Source organism: Serinus canaria, chromosome Z (assembly GCF_022539315.1).
Source record: "Serinus canaria isolate serCan28SL12 chromosome Z, serCan2020, whole genome shotgun sequence".
Taxonomy (NCBI): domain Eukaryota; kingdom Metazoa; phylum Chordata; class Aves; order Passeriformes; family Fringillidae; genus Serinus; species Serinus canaria.
The window spans coordinates 41563411-41583171 of record NC_066343.1 but is presented as its reverse complement, the minus strand read 5'-3'; the positions used below and the strand labels follow the sequence as shown (position 1 = coordinate 41583171).

At 40.0% G+C, this 19761-nt stretch overlaps 1 protein-coding gene and 1 long non-coding RNA gene across 5 annotated transcripts in view; one reads left to right on the top strand and one right to left on the bottom strand.

The window, feature by feature from the left end:
- Window positions 1-1452: 1452 nt before the first annotated feature.
- LOC127061025 (uncharacterized) lies at window positions 1453-13102 on the bottom strand. The gene is made up of 2 exons (XR_007780435.1): window positions 12985-13102; window positions 1453-6104 (listed from the first exon to the last, which is right to left on the bottom strand). It is a non-coding gene; the product is annotated as an uncharacterized LOC127061025 (long non-coding RNA).
- A 48-nt stretch (window positions 13103-13150) lies between these two features.
- VPS13A (vacuolar protein sorting 13 homolog A) overlaps window positions 13151-19761 on the top strand; it is a 107366-nt gene continuing 100755 nt past the window's right edge. For all 4 annotated transcript variants that reach the window (XR_007780433.1, XM_030237249.2, XM_030237248.2 and 1 more), the window contains exon 1: window positions 13151-13336. Coding sequence is in view for 3 of the 4 variants with exons in the window: in XM_030237249.2 (XP_030093109.1) it covers window positions 13237-13336 (100 nt within the window). In the remaining variant the exon portion in view is untranslated. The remainder of the gene's footprint in view (window positions 13337-19761) is intronic.

The window sequence follows — 19761 nt, the reverse complement described above, 5'->3', positions numbered from 1 at the left end:
AGGCTTTACATTCCACTGTGTACTAAGAAATTAATTTGAATGGGAATAGGAAAGACTATGTAGGAGAGTAAAAATGGTAATGATCAATAAGGTAAACCAAAAATTGAAGAGGCAGAACAATGAAACATTACTAGACATCAGAATTTAACATACATAGAGTTAAAAAATCAACTGAAATGTTCTCATGCTTCACTGATTTGAATTCATTATATGGGTTAGGGGTTTTTTCTTATTAGAAAAAATATGCCTTCAAAATTGAGGTCTAACTTGATTTCATTTCTGCAATTTTGTAGTTGCTCAGAAGCAAATACAACAGCACTAGCGTAGATGTGGTATTTGTTGAGTAATATGTGTTCTTATTTTAAAGATTTGTAGAGAGGGGGACCAGAAACCATATCAGCTGTAAAGAGACACATGTAATCACACAAAGAGTTATCAACTTTATGAACTAGGAATCTTGACACCATTTGACACTCATTCTCATTATCTATCTCTTGTTCCACCAGTTGATTGAACAGAACCAGTAAATATCTAAAGTAAATGAATGGATTTTATGAACCCACTATGGCACAAGAAGCGTGCTTCAAAGAAATTGACCCTTTTCATCACCAAATTGCTCAGAGCCCACCCAATCTGGCCTTGAACACTGCCAGGGATTAGGCATTCATGGCTTTTCTGCATAACCTGTTCCAGTGCCTTCTCACCCTCACAGTAAAGAATTTCTTCCAATGTCTAACACAAACCTCCTTCAGCCCAAAGCCATTTCCTCTTGTCCTACTATTACATGTTTGCACAGAATCCCTCTCCTGCTTTCTTGCAGGTCCTCTTCAGGTACTGTAAGGCTGCTATAAACTCTCCTTGGAGTCTTCTCTTTGCCAGACTGAACAACCCCAGCTCTCTCAGCTTATGGTCACAGGAGAGGTGTTCCAGACCTGTGATCAATTTAATGGTTCTCCCCTGGACTTGTTCCAGCAGATCTATGTCTTCCTCAAGCTGGAGACCCCAGAGCTGGATGCAGCACTGCAGGTGGAGTCTCACCAGAGCAGAGCGGAGAGGGAGACTCCTCTCTCTCATCCTGCTGGCCACACTGCCCTTGATGCAGCCCAGGATACAATTTGCTTTCTGGGCTGTGGGTATTCAATGAACTTCTAGTCCACAAACACCCCCAAGTCCTTCTTGTCAGGGCTGCCCTCAATCCATTTCCCACTCAGACTGTACTTATGCTTACTCTGGTGCAAGACCTTGCACTTTACTCTGTTGCAAATCATGAGATCTGCATGGGCCCATGCCATCTCTGAAGCAGAGGGACTCTGTCATAGTCCCTCTGAATGGCATCCCCTCCCTCCAGTATGTCAACCTTATCACACAGCTTGGTGCTATTGACAAACCTGTTGAGGGTGCACTTCACTGCCCTATCCGTGTTGCCAAGAACAGTGCTGGTCACAATATGTGTTGTGAAAGAACATATTCTTACACCTGCATATTTATTAGGGATAATGGGTTTATTTTTTTATTTTAGAATCCTTGTTACAGCATTGTTATATTAGGAAGCGAGAGAAGTATCTCACAGTTTCACCAATCACACAGAGAATCAAAGAATCAAACCAACTGATTCAATTGACCAAACCAATTAACTAGCAGAAAAAAATGTGTAATTATTTCCTGTCTAAATCTGATAACTTGTCTCTAAACCAGAAAGGTCCTGAAGGATGAAATAAAAAGGTTGTGGAACTTCCTCTACTGCATTTAATTTTGGAAATAAATGATACCTAATTTTCAGTATGACCTATCTTTTATACCAGATAGGTGTAACAACCCTTAATCTTTTTCAATCTTATAATATTGATGGGTGATAGTGTCATTTAAGACACTTGTATATTTACACTTGTCAAACCACAGATTCTTTAAATCTGTTTTTTTATCAGCTGGATGGCATTCAGATCCCCCAACAATTCTTACTAACATTCCTCTCACCAGCGTAATTCCCTATTCATCCATATTTGTTGGATAGATGTCTTTTTTACAGAAATCTATCCAACAAATATGGTATTTTTTCTTCTTATTCCTATAATTTCAGTATGGCCTTAGTTTACCTTGGAGTTCACAAGTTTTGTCCATTTTTTCCCCCACTATGCTATCCATTCGACAGAGGAAAAATAAAAGGTTTCACAGCTGTTCTATTTAGAAGTGAAATTAATTCCTGAACATGATGTTGCAACATGCAAAAATACTACTTTTTTCAGTTGAACTGTTGTATTTTGCATTTATTACCTTCCCTCACTGTATGCCTGTTGGACTACCAGCAGATACAGAAAACCAAGTCAAATGTCATGATTTAATAGGAAAAGAATATCAGGCAACATCACTAAGTCACTGAATAAACATCAATATACCACTATTGACTCATGGCTCACATGTATCTTGAACAAGAAAAGTGGAGAAACAAAATTAAGACAATGGGCATAATCAAAGTTACGGGATGGTTTGTCTGAGAAGAAAATAAGTAGATTAAGATTCTTCACACTTATGAAGGCCCAGATGAGACAAGATACGCAGCAGGCTTTTCAAACTGTAAGTGGCTTCCAGGTCACTTCTGATGATATTTAAATCTTACATCAAAATAGTTACACTGTAATTCACTAAATTTAAGCACTTTGAAGGATGCTTATATGACAGAGCTACTATTCAATTACTTGTGAGGTTCTCAGTATTTTTCTCCTAGCTCCTCTCTGACCCATAGTAATTTATATTATGTCAAGAGCATTTTTCTCATCTGAACTTTACCAAGATCTGTTGAGCTATTACTCAAAGCTGGCCTTAATGTGTGGCCCAATAGATAATTTCCAGAAAGGATTTAAAACTATTCCATTGAGTTGCTCTGGCCAAGTATGCTATTCTGATTAAATTGTGCAGAGAGTTTGGGTTTCTTCCTACTTTTCCACAAGCTAACCTTATATACAGTACTCAAATTAAAATCGAGAAAGAAAACATTAAACCTGCTGCACCTCTGTCTGCTGGTTCAATCCTATCTACCCTGCCAAACTAGAAACAGAATGATGCAGTGAGAAGAATCAGACCTCAGTTTTAAGTGTTCCCACCAAGATTCATGGAAGCACTACCTTCATTCTAGGCTATCCTGAAATCAACATAAAAGGTTATCTTCCATCACCATGAATACTTTTAAGCATTGATATGCCTGCCTATTCAGAAACGCATCTATCTTGAAAACACGAGCTGCAAAAAGGTCCAGAGATGACAGTGGGAAGAGAAAAAGTCACTATACATGTGGGTTTGTATTTATGTGTTCAGCAGATTATTGCCTAATTTCTTTGGCACACTGATAGCCCCTCACAGTATTAGTCTTTTCAAATGGATAAATCTGTTTGAAATGGATTAGCCCTCTTACTTCCGTGTGCAAGAATAATGGTACTGATACAAATGTAAATTAGCTCTTTTCTGTTACACATCACATTCAAAGCAAATGCTTGCATTACAAAGGATATTGATTTGCTCTGAAGGTGTGAAGAGGTTCAGTGGCACAAAATTCTAATCAACACTTGCTGCCATCTTCTGGTTTCCTAAAAATCCACAAAAAGTACTTCTCTTCAAACCCAAATACTTCTTTGGTACAAACACAAAATTAAATGCTACTAATCTACTTTCCAGTTTCCTAAAAATGTTCATATCTCACAGGTCCAATTGGACAAAAAACATACATTAAGTTTTGACAACATCAGAAAAGGAATTAGGGAAAAATACTGATAATGCATATTTTGCATAGATGCAACAGATGTTACATAGATAGAATGTTGCATAGATGCTAAAAATAATACATTTGGAAAGCTTTCAGTGACAGATATGCTTTATTATATAATGCCATTTATGATACACATGTATAGTCTTTCTAATGTATAATATGTACTGGTAATTTATTAGCAACAAAATCACCAAAACAAAGTAAAACACATTTTGTGTTTGAGCCCTTTTGACATGCAGAGCACAGCATAATTTTGGACACTTAAGGTCAACCTTAATTTAGTAGTAGGAGAAGTGGAAGGAGAAATCTGAAGAATTCTAAAACAGCTTCCAAGGCCCAAATCAACTAGAATTGAGCAGGGGCATGAAATCGGAGAAAGGCCCTAAATTCTAAATTGACAAGGTTCAAAACATCAGAAAACACGGGAGTACAAAACAATGACAAGGGCTTGCCAGCTATTTATAAATAAGCTAGACCTGCAAATAGACTAGGATTTCTAGGAAAATAGATTAATTAATGTGCATGTACAACCAAGTTAGTGGTCTGGTAATCCAAAATGCATACATGAAAACATACCACAATTTATGAGCATTTCTTTAGCATGGTGACCACTTCAAGCCTACCCTGTTCAGTTTGAAAATAACATTTTCAATAAATCACTTTTATGGTGGGATAGGAGTGTCCTATTGGATGGTTACAGGCAGGACAGAAGAGGCTGGGAGGTGGCATTCTATATAATGACAATAATAGAATCAATGAAGCTTACAGATGGCAGTGGCACAGATGAGAGACACTAGGTAAGAATCAAGGCATAAACAAATAATGTGGATGTCATTGTGGGCGTCTGCTACTGACTTCCCAGCCAGGATGATAATGCTGACAAATTATGCTTTGAGGAACTAAAGGACACTTTGAAGTCAACTGCCCTTGTCCTCATGATGGACCTCAACTTACCAGAAAACAACTGGGAGCATCACACAGATGGTACAATCCAGGACAGAAGATTCATAAAAAAACCTGTGCGACAACTTTATGAAAGAGGTTCTGAGCCAACTGACCTAGAATCAGAGAATCACAGAATCATAGAACATGCAGGATTGGAAGGCACATATCAGGATCATCAAGACCAACTCCTGGCCCTATACATGACACCCCAAGAATCACACTGTGTGCCTGAGAGCATAGTACAAACACTTCTCAACACAGAGAGGCTTGGTGCTGTGACCACCACACTGGGGAGCCTGCTCCAGTGCTCAAGCACTGTCCGGATGAAGAACCTTTTCCTAATATGCAATGTAAACTGCACCCCCCACCGCCCCGATTCAGCTTCATGCCATTTCCTGGAGTCCTGTCATTAGTCACAGAGAGAAGAGATCAATATCTGTGCCTCCCCATGGCAAAGTTGCAGGCTACAATGAGGTCTGTCCTTAGTCCCCTCTTCTCCAGACTGAACAGACCAAGTGACCTCAACCACTCCTCATATTGGCTTCCCCTTGAGGTCCTTCACCATCTTTGTGGTCCTTTGGATGCTCTCTAACAGTTTAATATCTTTCTTGTATTGATAAGACTGCCCCAGCACTTGAGGTGAGGCTGCCCCAGCTCAGAGCAGAGCAGGACAATCTCTTCCCTTGCCCAGCTGGTGATGCTGTGCTTGATGCACCCCCAGACAGGGTTGGCCCTAGCTGCCAGGGCACTGCTGAATCATGTTCAACTTTCTTTCAAATAGGACCCCCAGGTCCCTTACTGCAGGGCTGCTGATTCATTCCCCAGTCTGTCTGTACATCCAGGGTTGCCCCATCCCAGATGCAGAATCTGGCACTTTCCCTTGTTGAACTTCATGGCTGGTGATCACCCAGCCCTCAAATTTGTCAAGGTCTCTCTGAAGGGCCCTTGGTGTTCAAGAGCCCATACAACCATTTTCTATGAAAAAGCTCATACAGAGGAACTACAGGATTAAGATTTGCTACTTGAGCCAAACAGTCCAAGTATCTTCATTTAGAACCATAAAGTGAGTAACACTGCAGAAAGAGCGGGAAGCAAGGCATAATGATGATCGCTCCAGTCCCTCTGGTCTGAGCAGAGATGACACCCCATTTCAGTAGGGGTAGTCATGGTTCACATTCAGATGTTACTTTGAAGAAAGGTTTTGCAAGGGCTTATCTTCAGGGACTCTCCAAAGACTATAATATCCATGATTTTTCAAAAGGGGACACAAATGTGGCATTAGTCCCTAGGACTTCCAGAAATTATTTCTAGTGTCTACATTGTCTTACTTATCCTGTAGACAGAGATAAACATGCAAGAATGTCTTTGCAGCAGGTTCTCTCTTCTCTTTTACATGTGGTACCTAAGAAAAAACAACATGGGAAAATCATATTCTTAGTATCTAATTCAATGCTAGATGATTGCTGGGCCGGCAAGGGTGCTTTCCAAACACCAATTCCAGTGCAACTATCCAAGGCCAACTCCAAATGCAACTACCTTTGTGTTGTGAGAATTCACATTTTCCATGTGCACCTCATTTAAAAAGGGACATAATTTTAAATTATTAACTGTAACTCTTTTTTGAATATAAACTATCATAAAATCCTTGAACTTATCAATCCAACACTATGTGTGTTGAAAACAACACAGAAATCTGTATACAGCCACCAGATGGTGCCATCTCCATAACTTAACTCTTCCACTCCAAGGGTCCTTCACAGAATGATTAAAATCAATCATTTGCTCTGACTCCTGCAATTTTGTGAGTAAAAAACCAAATGCCAACTTCAAGATCCAGAGTCTCCATTATGGTTAAGACTTCTCAATAGTATTTGAGCTTTCCCACTCTCTTTTCTGAAAACAGTCCCAGCAACGCACATTTCATGACAAAGAGTCATATTTCTGGTTTGGTTTCAGGTGCTGGTTTGGGCTGAGATGTTAATTTTCTTCACAGCAGCTAGTGTAGGGTTGTGTTTCGGATTTGTGCTGGAAACATTGTTGCTAACTTAGGGATGTTTACTGCCAAGCATTGCTTACACAGTGTCAAAACCTTTTCTTCTCACACCAGCTGGGGACACCCAAGGAGCTGGGAGAGGACACAGCCAAGACAACTGAATCCAATAGACCAAAGGGATATTCCAGACCATTTGCTGTTGGGGAAGAAGGAAGGACTTTCAGAGCGGTATCCTTTGTCTTTCCATGTCACTGTTACGTGTGATGGAGCCTGGCCTTCCTGAAGGGGGCTGAACACCGGCCAGTCCATGGGTAGTAATGAGTGATTTCCTTGTTTTGCTTTGCTTGTGTGCATAGTTTGTGCTTTACCTATTAAACTGTCTTTACCTCAGCTCATGAGTTTTCTCACTTGCGATTCTCTCCTTCATTCTGCTCCAGGGCAATGAGTGAGCAGGTGGGTGGTGCTTAGTTGCCAACTGGGATTAAAACTTGATGTTTGGTCTGAACAGGTGAAACAGGTGAAACAGGTGAAAAAATATTTAGCCATAGGCTAGCCTTCAGATCTGACACCACACACTTACCTTCTCTCTTGTCTCTCTTCCTATTTTCCCCCATTAAAAATGCATTTAGCAGACTCAGAAGTCTTACAGATCAAAATTAGCATGCAGACTACTGTTAGACTACTGCTACTACTAACCTTGAACATACCAGTGTGCAGCTGCATTAGCACAATGATATCACCTAACTAAGGTTCAGTAGAAGAGAAGTGGGAATGCAGTATATACAGTGCAGAGTTTATTCAAGAGCAGTGCTTAGTGTTTCATTAAAACACAAATAAAATGTTCAATAATTACATATCATGTAGGAACAGAGGCAAAGCTCCACACGTTGAGCAGGATATGCAGCATGTTGTGGGTATTTATGCAGCGTATTAAGGGTATTTGTCTGTGTAGCACAGCAGGAATGTACACTGGGGTTGAATACACGGAGCTCTGTTATAATAAAAAAATAAGGAGATGAGGATGGCCAATAAGTTCTATGAACTGATTTCTCAGAACCAAGGAAATAACATATACCTGCCCTTAGTGCCAAAAAGAGGTCTGTGTTACGCAAAATATCAGATAGTATGTCCTGAGCAGTTCTGTCCATTCTATCTGTATCTTCTGAAAAATTTTATTTACACATTCTCTTGTGCAAATTTGTTATGTCAAATACAGATTACTTGTATTTTTAGTACTCAAAGTTGCCCTATTGGGGTCCTGATACATTTCTACTGGAATAAGTGGTAACACATTTGCTAATAAGCGGATCACTTGGAATGACACCTAACACTGCTCTTTAAAAAACAGACAATAAAACAAATGCAACTGCCAAACTTTACTGCTTGGGAACTTCAGACTGTGTGTGATGGAAGTGCCAGGGAAGTGCCACTTTTAAGGTGAGTTGCTATAGCTGTTGCCTTCTTTTATGTTTCTTTTTTTCAATTGGTACTCTTTAGAGTTGTTCTTTCCCCATATTTATCTACACTGGAAAAGTAAGGATCAGGATAGAGCTCTCAAAATCACAGTAGGAATAGGTTTGATATGGGTCTAATAATTCAAAGGATGAAAGGTCTCAACATCTCAAGTGCTTTAATACTGAAGCAATTGTTGTACTATGTGTGTTCAAACTGAGTAGTTGTTTCACTCATTCCCTTTTCACCATCAACTCCAATTTTTTGTTTGTATGATAGGACTTGGGCTTCAGTGAAATTGCATACTTAAAAAGAGTAAAAGATGCTTTGACAGGCTTCAGTAATCAAAGACCTAGAAAAGTAGTGCAGCAAGAACTAAGGATGGAGACAGAATCTCTCAAATGGTATAAAACAAAGAAGGGATCCTTTATCTGTGATATTTTTTGGATAGAATAATGGGGGTTTTTACATATAAATGTATAAAACTGTAAATTCTTTTAAACCTATTTGATGGAAAAAATTACTGCTGTTACTAAAAAAGCATCAAAAGTTTTTGTCTGTTTGAAACCATCATCCATAGATTTGGAATTGTACATCAGCATGGTTTTTTATTAATTTTTTTGAAAAAAAAACCCCAACTATATGTCTGTAGGACATCTCCATATTGTCTCAGTCTCCATTCAGTTTTTTTCCCCCTTTTTGCAGGCTCTTAATTTACAACAATTCTACATAATTCCCTCAAACAAAAACATCTCTCCTTCCATCACTTGTAAACCCTGGGTATATGCTGACTCTGAGAAGGATAAACTGCAAAATTCATGAATACTGCCTGTGTGGGAAGATGATGGGGTAAAAAGATAATGGTATAGAAAGCACAGGGGAAAATACAGCCGCTACTCCCTGGATGGAATGTGGCCAGCATACTTGACCTCCCACACACAACACAGTCTCAGGGGAAGTAAAGAAAGGGTGGAGTGGGACACCATGATCAGGCTCTGTTGACACCCTTGCAGAGGAGGGAGGAACTTGGTGGTACTTTCTAGCTGATAAGATGAACAGCAGCTGAAAACCAAGTGAGATAAAGAAACATGTCCTGCTGTTGAATCAGCAAATGTGTTGAATTCACTCTCCTTGGACTGACACATATCCTCGTTCCAAGGTTATGTTTGGTACTATACAGAGATATCTGCTGCTGAGGTACAGCCTGTGTTGTCTACTGCCACGTTAGACTACAATTTTGAACAAAGCTTGAATATCAGGGTCTTCTCAGTGACAGTGTTAAAAAGGCTACTGGACTTCTAAAGTTTCTATTTTACCAAATGACTGAATGCACTCCTTTGATGATGACAAGAAGAATATAATTACTCTCTAGTTGGTTCCTTGAACTGCAAGAACTGGCTTTAAAATTTAGCCGAAGTGTGTTATTGATAAGAAGACCCTGGAGTTCTTTATTGGATAGAATGAGCAGGTAAAAAATTCTGATTTTGTCTTTGGGTTTCAAAGTTTTTAAGCAGCTCACACTCAGTATGACTGACTTACTAAGATTACTACATGTTTCAGCAGTAACTACATTGCTGCATGTGTAATTGAAGGATTGTACGACTTACACATTTCACTTTGCCTTGAGGAAAAGCTTGTGTAAGCAGAGCAAATATTTGACCATGATTCAGCTGATTCTGAAGGAGATTCAAAACCAGGTGACTCTGAAAGATTTAGGAAATAAGGCACCGCTGTGGAGTGTGGTTTTGCTGCAGTTACATTCTAAAATTCTCCAAGAAATAGCTCAAAAATTTTGAAAGCCCTGTAAGATTAGGCTTTTGGGCTTTTGGGGACACAATACGGAGGTTCACAGTTCCTCCTGCTCTATTCACTGCACTTCATACTTCTTTGAATTAAAACCATTTTGAAAACACTATCTGCAACATGGAAGAAACAAGGATAAGAACATTAATATTTATGAACATGAAAATGCATAGAATCATGGCAGTAAGCCCTAAAGTTATGTAACTTAATTAGATATGGGAAATTGGAAGTTTTTGAGGGGAGTAAAACCAAGGAGAAACATCTTTTACACTGGATTCTATTTTTTTTTTTTTAATGAGCAAATTTATTTTCCTGAATTCTAATATGTGGCTGAGAAGAATGCTTGTGATTGTCCTGAAGCAAGGACAACATATACCCTGAAGATGACCTGTCATCCTGGCAGAACTGTGAGGTTCTGAGTCACTTCACTAGAAGTTTTAGCAGCCTTCACAGAGAGGACAGCAGAAAGCTGAGATGGAATCCCTCACCATCTCAGAGCAGGAAAACACATGTTAAACAGCTTTGTTACAGGTATAAAGTGCCACCAAGCACTTCAGAAGCTTTGGTTACAAAAAATGGGAAAAGCAGAATAATTACTAATTGATTTCAATGGAGACTGCAGGAATGTACAGGACAAGACTTCAAGTGGAAAAACTGCTGTCCAGGTGCCTCTGATTGTCATGTTGGCTCTGATTGTGTTGTGTATGTAGACAGTTCCTAAATTTTGTGAAAATGCCAGGGAGAAACTTTGGTTCATGGGACTGGGTGGGTGCTCCCACAGACGGTCCACTATTTGATGTGTTCTGTTCCTTATTTCTCAGATACTGCTTCAGCCTGGGCTTGAAATTAGACTGCTCCTGCCAATGCTAGTAAGCTGTGTGACTTGAAGAGGAATGAAGGGGGAAAAGCTGGAACCCTGTGCCTTGATGAGTCTGCAAATGTTATGGATTTCTAAGCAGGCAAGAGTCAGTAGTAGGAAACACATGCTTGTCCACCCTAGGCCTAGCAGTTCATCAGCAGTAAGCAGTTTTTCTCAGGTGGAGATCTTCAAGCCTTGCTGATTGCTGTGCAAGATTCACCCACACTTTGTGAATTCAATAAATACGACATACCACTAAGTTTTCTTTGCAATAACAAAATAAAAATTCTATCACTGTGATCAAAAGAAATCCTGCTTGACCTAGGACATTCCTGCTCCCCTGATTCAGAAAGCCTTCTCCAGAATATTTAAACAAGACAAAGAAATTTTACCCATGTAGGCTTACAAAGTAAAGTTACTTTGGAAAACTGACTGGTAGAAGATAATCCTGAAGATGTGTGCCAAAGCCCAATTTTGGAATAGTAAATGGACAGGAGTAGATTTAATGCCCAGCTTTTCTGCAGCTAAATAGGAAGATATGTGATTTGAGTCACAAAATAAAGCCTTGTATTCACACTTCTCTCTAGAGATAGCATATAAGAAATACATCTTTTGTGTAAGAAATTTATAGAAAGCCAGGTAGATATTCTATAGAGATTCTCATGTATGTGTATTACTGCATGGACACAGTTACATTTGGAATGCACAAGCTGCTGATCACAGTCTGGTCCAATTAATCTCTTTCTAATGTCATTGTGGGTTGTGTTTTCTGTTGTGTGTGTGGGGGGGTTCTTTGGGGCGGGGGGGTGTGTTGGGTTTTTTTTGGTATTACTGCTGTTTTTCAATAGAAAAAGATGCTAAATACAAGAACTGGAAATGCTGAGATTGTAATTTTTCCAAACAATACAAAGTAACTTCAGAGGAACCTAAGCCTTAATAAGACTGTGCATTTTGCATTTTCTGTTATCATTCTTCAGTATCACTCTTCCCCCTTCCTCGTGTTAACAAAGAACAATATAATCCCTGATAAAAATGTCTTTCTTTATAATAAGATACTTCTTTCCAAATTATTCTATTCGGCATTTTGGGTGTATGCAAGGCATTGTTGGTGTGGCATGTTGGGGTAAGCAGGCTTATAAATCCCATAGTGAAAGGAAAGGTCAGAGGGGCTAGCCAGTATTTTTACTTCTTTAAAAAGGAACAAAAAGGTGTATAGTATCTGGCAGCTTTCTCGTTCCTTCACCCTCAATGATTTAATTTTTTATATTGAATGCAAAGGTTCAGCAACACTAATAGAAGGTGAGGTGTGCAGGAAGTCCAGCAGCTCACTTCAGCAAAGGCACCTGCTGTGAAGGGCCTTTGGTCCTAGCAGTGAAAGTCTCTGGCATCGGGAGCACGACTGTCAGGGAGCCTTGTGAATGGTCAGACAGGGAAGTTTCCTTAAAAACCCTTGTGACTGCAGGGGTCCTCAGCACAGCCACTCAGGGCAAACATAGACTAGTTACTTCCACGCAATTCAGCTGACACCCCAGCCAGAAAACACCCTGGGAGTCATGCTCTTTGGAGAGAAAAATTCTATTCCATTTGTTTTAGTCATTATGTCAGTAGTAGCTCAGCCATTTTTGAACTCAAGACATGCGGTAATTTTTATATTTGCCTAGCCTGGGGAAGAGAAAAATACTCAAAAAACTGTTATGGCTATGCCACATTTAAATTCCTTGGACAAACTAATGGGTTCAGTGGAGAGGAAAAAGATGATTACGGCATTGGAGTACATCTCTTAGGTTGAGGGAGTCGGGCCTGCTCAGCCTCTAGAAGAACTGAGAGGAGACCTTATCGACGTCTGTAAGTGTCTGAAGGAAGGGTGTCAAGAAGGCGGATCCAGACTCTGCTCAGTGGTGCCGAGCAACAGCACAAGAATCAACAGGCAGAAACAGATGTACAGGAAGCTCCACCTATAGATGAGGAATGGCTTCTTTACTGTGTAGTGACTGAGCACTGGAACATGTTCCCCAGAGAGGTTGCTGAGTCTCCCTAACTGACAATATTCAAGAACAACCTGGTCGCAATCCTGTGCCATTTGCTCTGTGATGACCCTTCTTCACAAAGCAGGGAGATTGGACCAGAAGATCCCCTGAGGTCCCTTCCAACCTGACCCATTCTGTGAACTCGTACCTTTACAAGAGCGGGCAGCGTACGGAGCGACTCTGGGAGGGAAAGGCCCGAGGCGGGCGCAGCTGCGCAGCCCCCACCGGCTGCCGTAGCCTCGGACAAGCCGCGCCCCTTCCTAGCAGCGCCCGCAGCCGGGAGGGGCGGGGGGCCCCGCTGCACCGCCCCCTCGAGCCGCGGGGTGGGGCGGACCGGCGGGGAGCGGTTGGACCCGGGGCGGCCGCGCTGCTGCCGGGCGGCGGCCGGCCGGGTGTCAGCATGGTGTTTGAGTCGCTGGTCGTGGACGTCCTGAACCGTTTCCTTGGCGACTACGTGGTGAACCTGGACAGCTCCCAGCTGAAGCTGGGCATCTGGGGAGGTACGGGCCTGGCGCGCCGCGGGGGAGCCGCCTGCCTGCCCTCATGCCGCCGCGTGCCTTCTTGCCCGGCCGGGCTCGTCTTGCCGCCCGCTCAAGGGAGGAGGCCGGGGCGGCGTCCCCTGGGCGCTGCTGGGCCGGGCCGGGCCGGGCCAGGCCGCCGGCTCACCCGGCTACTCTGCCTCCTCTCCACCTGCCCGGCCGCTTAAAAATAGCCGCGGGGGCGGTCAGGCGGGCGGGCTGGGGAGATGGTGTCCGCGGAGCAGCCGGCTGCGGCAGCGGGGGGCGGTGCGGGCGGAGCTGCAGAACGGGGGCAAGAGAAACTGAGCGAAGTGCTGGAGGCGCATGAACGGCCACTTCTGCTTTGTTTTTTCGTATGGAGCCGCCCGTGCTGTGTCTTAAATGGGGACGACCTTGGCTGGCCGCGGTGTTTCTGGTGCTCGCAGAAAGTTTGGGAATTGGCGGGCGGGCAGCTTGGAGGCGGGAGCCTGACCTGGTTCTGGGAATGCGAAACTGAACTGGCTTACGGGCGTTTTCCACGCCCGCAAATAAACCGTGCATAAACGCCAAGGGTTTTCACGGCGTGAAGGGTTTTGTGGGGGTGAGTGGCCTCTCCGCGAACGGCAGTGACATCTCCTGTGTTCTTGGCGCTGCCATCTGTAGGTCTGGAATACTTGTTATTTTTAGCCTTAAAGAACCAGGGGTAGATACTGCCTTAGGTGTTTGCAAAGGCGGTGCCTAGCTGTACTAGGCGAGGTAAGCACTGGTCTGTAGAATTAAATTAACAGGTCAGTTCTGAAGGCAGTAAAGTGTTCTGTTTGAATGTGCACTCCTGAGTTTGCTTTAGTAAGGTACCTACAAGAAAACAGCACCGAAGGTCTGTCAGACACAGACCATGGACGGATGCCTGTGATCAGTGCTGGCTCAGTTTTGAATGTGCATCCCAGGTGTCTGCAGCATCAGCAAAAGCAAACACAGAGGTTCAGGGTTTTTTTACAGGTGCATTCATACAGTAGGTGTGAAACATCCTCGAGGTATTTGCTTACCTGCAATTCCATTCCTGGGTACTCATATACATTAACCAGATTTTGTAAGCCACGCCTGGAGCATTTTGCATCATGGACATGTTTGTTTTCATGCTTGTTTTCTGAAATGGCGTCCTTATTTAGTTTTGTCTCTGCAGTTACTTTCCTGCAGTTAGTCAAGGCGTTCATAGCATCTTTGTAAAGTCTCTATAAGGAGTCTTAACACAGCAACAGCACATGTAACTGCTGGAGACAATGTATTAGTCCTTCATCTGTAGCAGTGAGGCTTAATATCGCATATCTCTTACTGATTAGGTGAGCCTTATATGAAAGGTTTGAGTAATTGCCCCTTTCAGTAGAACGGTGTCAAGCTAATTGCTTGATTTGTGTACTGAAGTTACCATAGTTTCTTCTTTCTGTTCAATGAAGACACAATATTTAATGAAAAATATGGAACATTGTAAATGTTTTGGACAATGTTTGTACATTGCAAAAAAGGTAAAAGCTTATTTTTCCCACCTCTCTAGGTTGCTGATTGTTAGTCATGGCAGCTTATGCCTCTGTGAAGCAACTATTAACAGATTAGATGCACATTGTCTCAATTAAAAAAAAAAAACCTAAAAAAAAAAAAAAAACCCCAAACCAAACAATCTAACCCAAACAAAAACTAAAAAAAACCCCTCAATTTTACTTTGAAGTCCTGATATTCAGCTGTCATATTTTTCTGTGTCTGTGGAACTTAATTTTCTTTTTAATTATTTCATCTTCAAGAGGTTCTCATGTTTTAGAGGCTTTAGTATATTTTTATTTAAACTAAATTTCTCACTTCTCTAGTGCCTATGTATTAGAATAAAATTATTTTTTCTCTGCATAGTCTGTTGACTTGTTTGTAGCGTATACTGATATATGGAGCTACCAATGTCTTCCTATAAGAGGCTCAGAACTGCTATGTTGTGTTGGTGAGACATCACCTGTGGAGTTTTATTTTTTTCCTGGTCTACTGCATGGTGCTTTTTTTTCACTTAAATCCTGTTTAATGGTCTGTACATCTGCAATGTTTCTTTTATTTCAAATATCTCAAAGGACCTAGAAATTGCATTCTGCTATGTAAAAGGCAGCAACCATTAGTAGTAACAGCAGGAGAAAAAGTATAATACGTTTATATCTGCATCATTGATTAGCAGATCCCTACACTCACAGTATACCTAAAGTCAATGGATAATTTTTTTAGCTTGCTAATTACTAAAATGCTGTAACTAAGGTATTTTTAAAAAAATACCATTTTTGCCTTCATATTTTGGGTAAACTTAATAGCTTTTCATGCTTGTCTGTGTGCTCTGAAAGCATTTCCATTACAGCTATGTGTTTTCTTACAGTGTTTGTCTTTATGTGTCTTGATAAGATTGCTTAATTTTACATAATTCATGTACTATTGAAATTAAATTGCCCTAAATCCATCAAATTAAAATAAAGAAAAAAAAAGGAAAAGTTGTTTGGGTTTTTTTCCCTATAACAAATCACTGCTGCTTTTTGGATGCTAGAGCATTGCACAAATTTTATATATATATATATATATATATTCTTAAATTTTAAAAGGCATGTATGTTTTTGCCTCTGAATTATTAAAAAAGCGGAGTAGTTTATATTAAAAGGCTGTAGGGAGCAAATTGTGGCCTTGTGTTTTTTTATAGCTAGCCTGTTTGAATTAAGGCTAGTAACCTGTTCACAGACTGAATCTGTATATAAAACCCAATTTTACATAGTTTCAGCCTCTGTAAATTCAGAGCTTTATTAATGACTTTTTAATGATCATGCTTAACCTTGGTTTTGATAAATGAGAGAATTCATCATGCACTATTAAAGCTATTCCATGTTCAATCTGTGTAGTAAAGTTGTTTGATGATGCTGTTCCAGAAAATACATGAGCACATTAATAATTACAGTAGTGATTTTCTTTTTCTTGTTAAAAACCCCTCAGATTGAAGGGTAAAAATGTAGACTATCTCAGTATTGAAAAAAGATGTGATATCTGAAAACATTCATGGCTGAGATGTTGCAAGAACTGAATGACCTGAAATATGAAAGGCAGTGCAGAAAGTTTAAGGTGCCTCAACCTACACAGCTATAAAAGGTAATTTGAATGTGTAAAGCCAATACTGGAAAAGCCAATGCTCAGAAAAAAGTGTAAAGGGAGAAAATCATATTCCTAAGGAACTCTATTAATGTGAAGCAAGGTGAAAAGACTACTGTGGGCAGCTATCCGAGAAAGCTATTGGATGGCTGATACTGGGAAGGACAGTGTTCTTGAACCGCTTGTTTTTTGGTGTTTCCTAAGGAAGATAGTTTCAATGAACTGTGTTAACAAGTGTGCAAGTACTTGGCTTGGATAAACAGGTTAGATGAGTATTTAGGTGAGTTAGATATTTTTGAATGCTCTAGACCTGGTCAAGTTAAAATACTTGAAAAGATGCTTGCAGCAATGTGAGATGTGTGCAGTTGTCTTTGACAAGAAGTGACATATCCAGTATTGAGAGACCAAACAATTGTTTTATTACAGTTCATGATGCTATTTTTCAGTGTTTTGATCAGACCCTCTGTACTGCCTTTTAAAAAGCTTTAATCTTGGTTGACTTGGCGCACCTCGCTTATTTGGTAATGTCTCAAGCATGTCTTACTTAACACAATTTTGAGTAGCTGGTGTCTCTTTTGGGGCAGCTGTGTAAGTAAGATGATATAGGCAGATAATTGGCATGTTTGTGAGCACCCAAACACTTTTTTTTTTTTTTTTGGCTACAACTATTATTATAGTGAAAGATAACTACTTTTGTTTATTTTGCCTGTCTAGGTAGAGCAGGTGCAACCTCCTCCCCTCCCCTTACATAATAGTAATTTGAATTTACTTGAGGGGTACAAAATATCTAGTAGTTTTTGCTGTCTTTCATGATCCATGTTACAATAGATGTCAATAGATGAGGTATTTGGCAGATACTGATCCTCAAAGGCTTGCAGCTTGTCTCTAGAGGGTATGCTTAAACAGAAATAATTAACAGCACAAACACAAGTGGGAAATGACTAGCAAAAGCAGCTGTTTGTGTTAAGTGACAAGAGGTGTTCACAAGCTGACAATGCTGTTGGAAAAAAGCAGAAATTTTGTTAAAATATTTGAACAGGAGTGTTGGATACCAATCAGATACTAGCTAAGGTGTTTGCATTTTCTCATCTTTCATCTTTCTCATCTGCTTTCCTTCCCCTGCCCTTTTATTTACAAGACAGGTGAGAGTGATCAATTAGATAAAATCTACAGGATTTTTATGTAGATTAATTTTCTTCCCCCCTTTATCTTTTGTTTACAACCATAACAAAATTTCTGTTAGGCCTTTTTGGTGAAATAGTTTACGAGATCTCTTTTTGCAAGCTGAATCCTTGGTAGTAGATGTTGGTTCATGCATTTAAATTAATGAAGTTATTTTGAGTATCTAAAATTAAAATGATAAAGCTATTTTTCTAGAGTTTTGATGACTGTTTTATTTTGTTGAATTATTCACATTGTCCAGAAATCAGTAGATCTAAAAGTTTGCTTTATTAAGTAGCCTAAATAAATTCTAGACTTTTCTGTAGATATTTATAACTATTCTGGCTTTTATTATTGTTTTGGCTGGTAGCCTGCATGTTTAACCCTAGGTATTTATACAGCTCCCACTACTTGTACTCACAGTTTTTAAGGTTGCTTAGTTGGGTAATTTTTAATCATGCATTGGATGCATTTCTGACATCAAAACATTTAGTTGCTCCCAACAGTGGGACACCAGCCCTGCCAAAAAAACCCAGCCAACCATCAGCAAAACTAATAGTCAAATCTTGATATGTTTTCTGATTTTTGCAATTAAAATCTACTGTCAGTAATCCAAGGCTAATTCACTAACCGTTTTACATCCTGTAACTAGGATTTATTCTCTGGTTTTCTTGCTTCTGTTTGTGGGGGCTTTTGGTTTTTTGCCTCCAATCCCCAACAGAATGGTCAGGATTTAATGTAGTTGCGCTTAGATCTACTTTTCATTGCAAAGGAAATGGCTACATGTGGTAGAGACTAAATTTTGGAAGGAGAATACTGGCATGGTCAATTACTGCATTTCAAGTCCTGAGCATCAGAGTTGGTTGCAAGCTTTGCAAGTGTGGTGGCTTTGGAAATATTTCCTGTTTACTGCAGGAATGTTTACTCAGTGTCTTGGCCTCTGTCAAGTATAGGAAAAAGAAAGATTACATCAATACACAAAACCTAGTGCCTCTTTAGAAGACTTTTGTATGCTTTGATGGTCCATTCGCTGTGATCAGACCATAACAAGGTTCTGGTAAGTAAACTGTTATATTTTAGTGAACGTTTCAGTAATTTTACACTAAAATTCAGATGCCTGGAGTTCTACTAATGTGTATTTCTTCTAGGGATTCTTAACTAAAACATCAAACTTTTTGATTGTAAAATCATAAGTGATTTTTTAAAATTGTAAAATCATAAGTAAAAGCAGTGAAGAATTATGTACTTCACTTCCAAATTCCAGCATTTAATCTAGAAATTTCAAAAGCTTCCTATTTGAAACATTATTGAGTCTCTGTTTATTATCTACCATTAAAATGTGCTCAAATAAAATGAGAAATAGTTGTGCCATCACAAAACATTGTTTGTAAATGTTTAAAATAATCCTGACTCACTTTGCAGTATTTTGTTTTTGGAAGCATCCAGGCAGCCACATTATTGTGGCTTGAGTTACTGTGTCTCTGCAGAACTGTGGCATATGTCAGACTCTTGATAAATGAGAGGGAATATTTACATAGCCATCACTGAAAGTCAAGAAACTCAATCCAGTTAAACTGCTTCATGTGGTTTGTGTAGCCATACAGTTTCCTTCTGAATGTTTTTATCATGACTCAACTGACCTGCAGCAGTTGCACCTCATGCCTGGTAACTTGGTTACAACCTGAACCTTTGCTCTGGATACCATTAGAATTACTTGCCATGAATACAATTACAATTAGTGATATCTTCTTGAAGAAGCCAGCTGGGGTTTTTTTTAATATTAAAATGGTTTCTGCAGTGTAAGCTTTATCAGGGAATAAATTTAGAATGGAATTGAGCCAATGGTATATAAAACTATCACCTTGTTATTGCCTACAAAAACTATATAGTTCTAGTTGCTAGAGCAGTTACAGACTGCTTTTGGAAATGCTTTCTTTGTATGTGGTGTTTTGTGGGTTTTTTTGGGTTTTTTTTTTTTTTTTTTTTGGTTTGGTTTAGTTTTTTTCCCTTTTCTGTTGCTCCTGGCAATGTGTGTGTATTTTAAGGCTTAACAGCAGCGGCATCAGCTGTCAAAAGCCATCCTTCTGTATGTAGTGTTTCTTTGGAGAGGC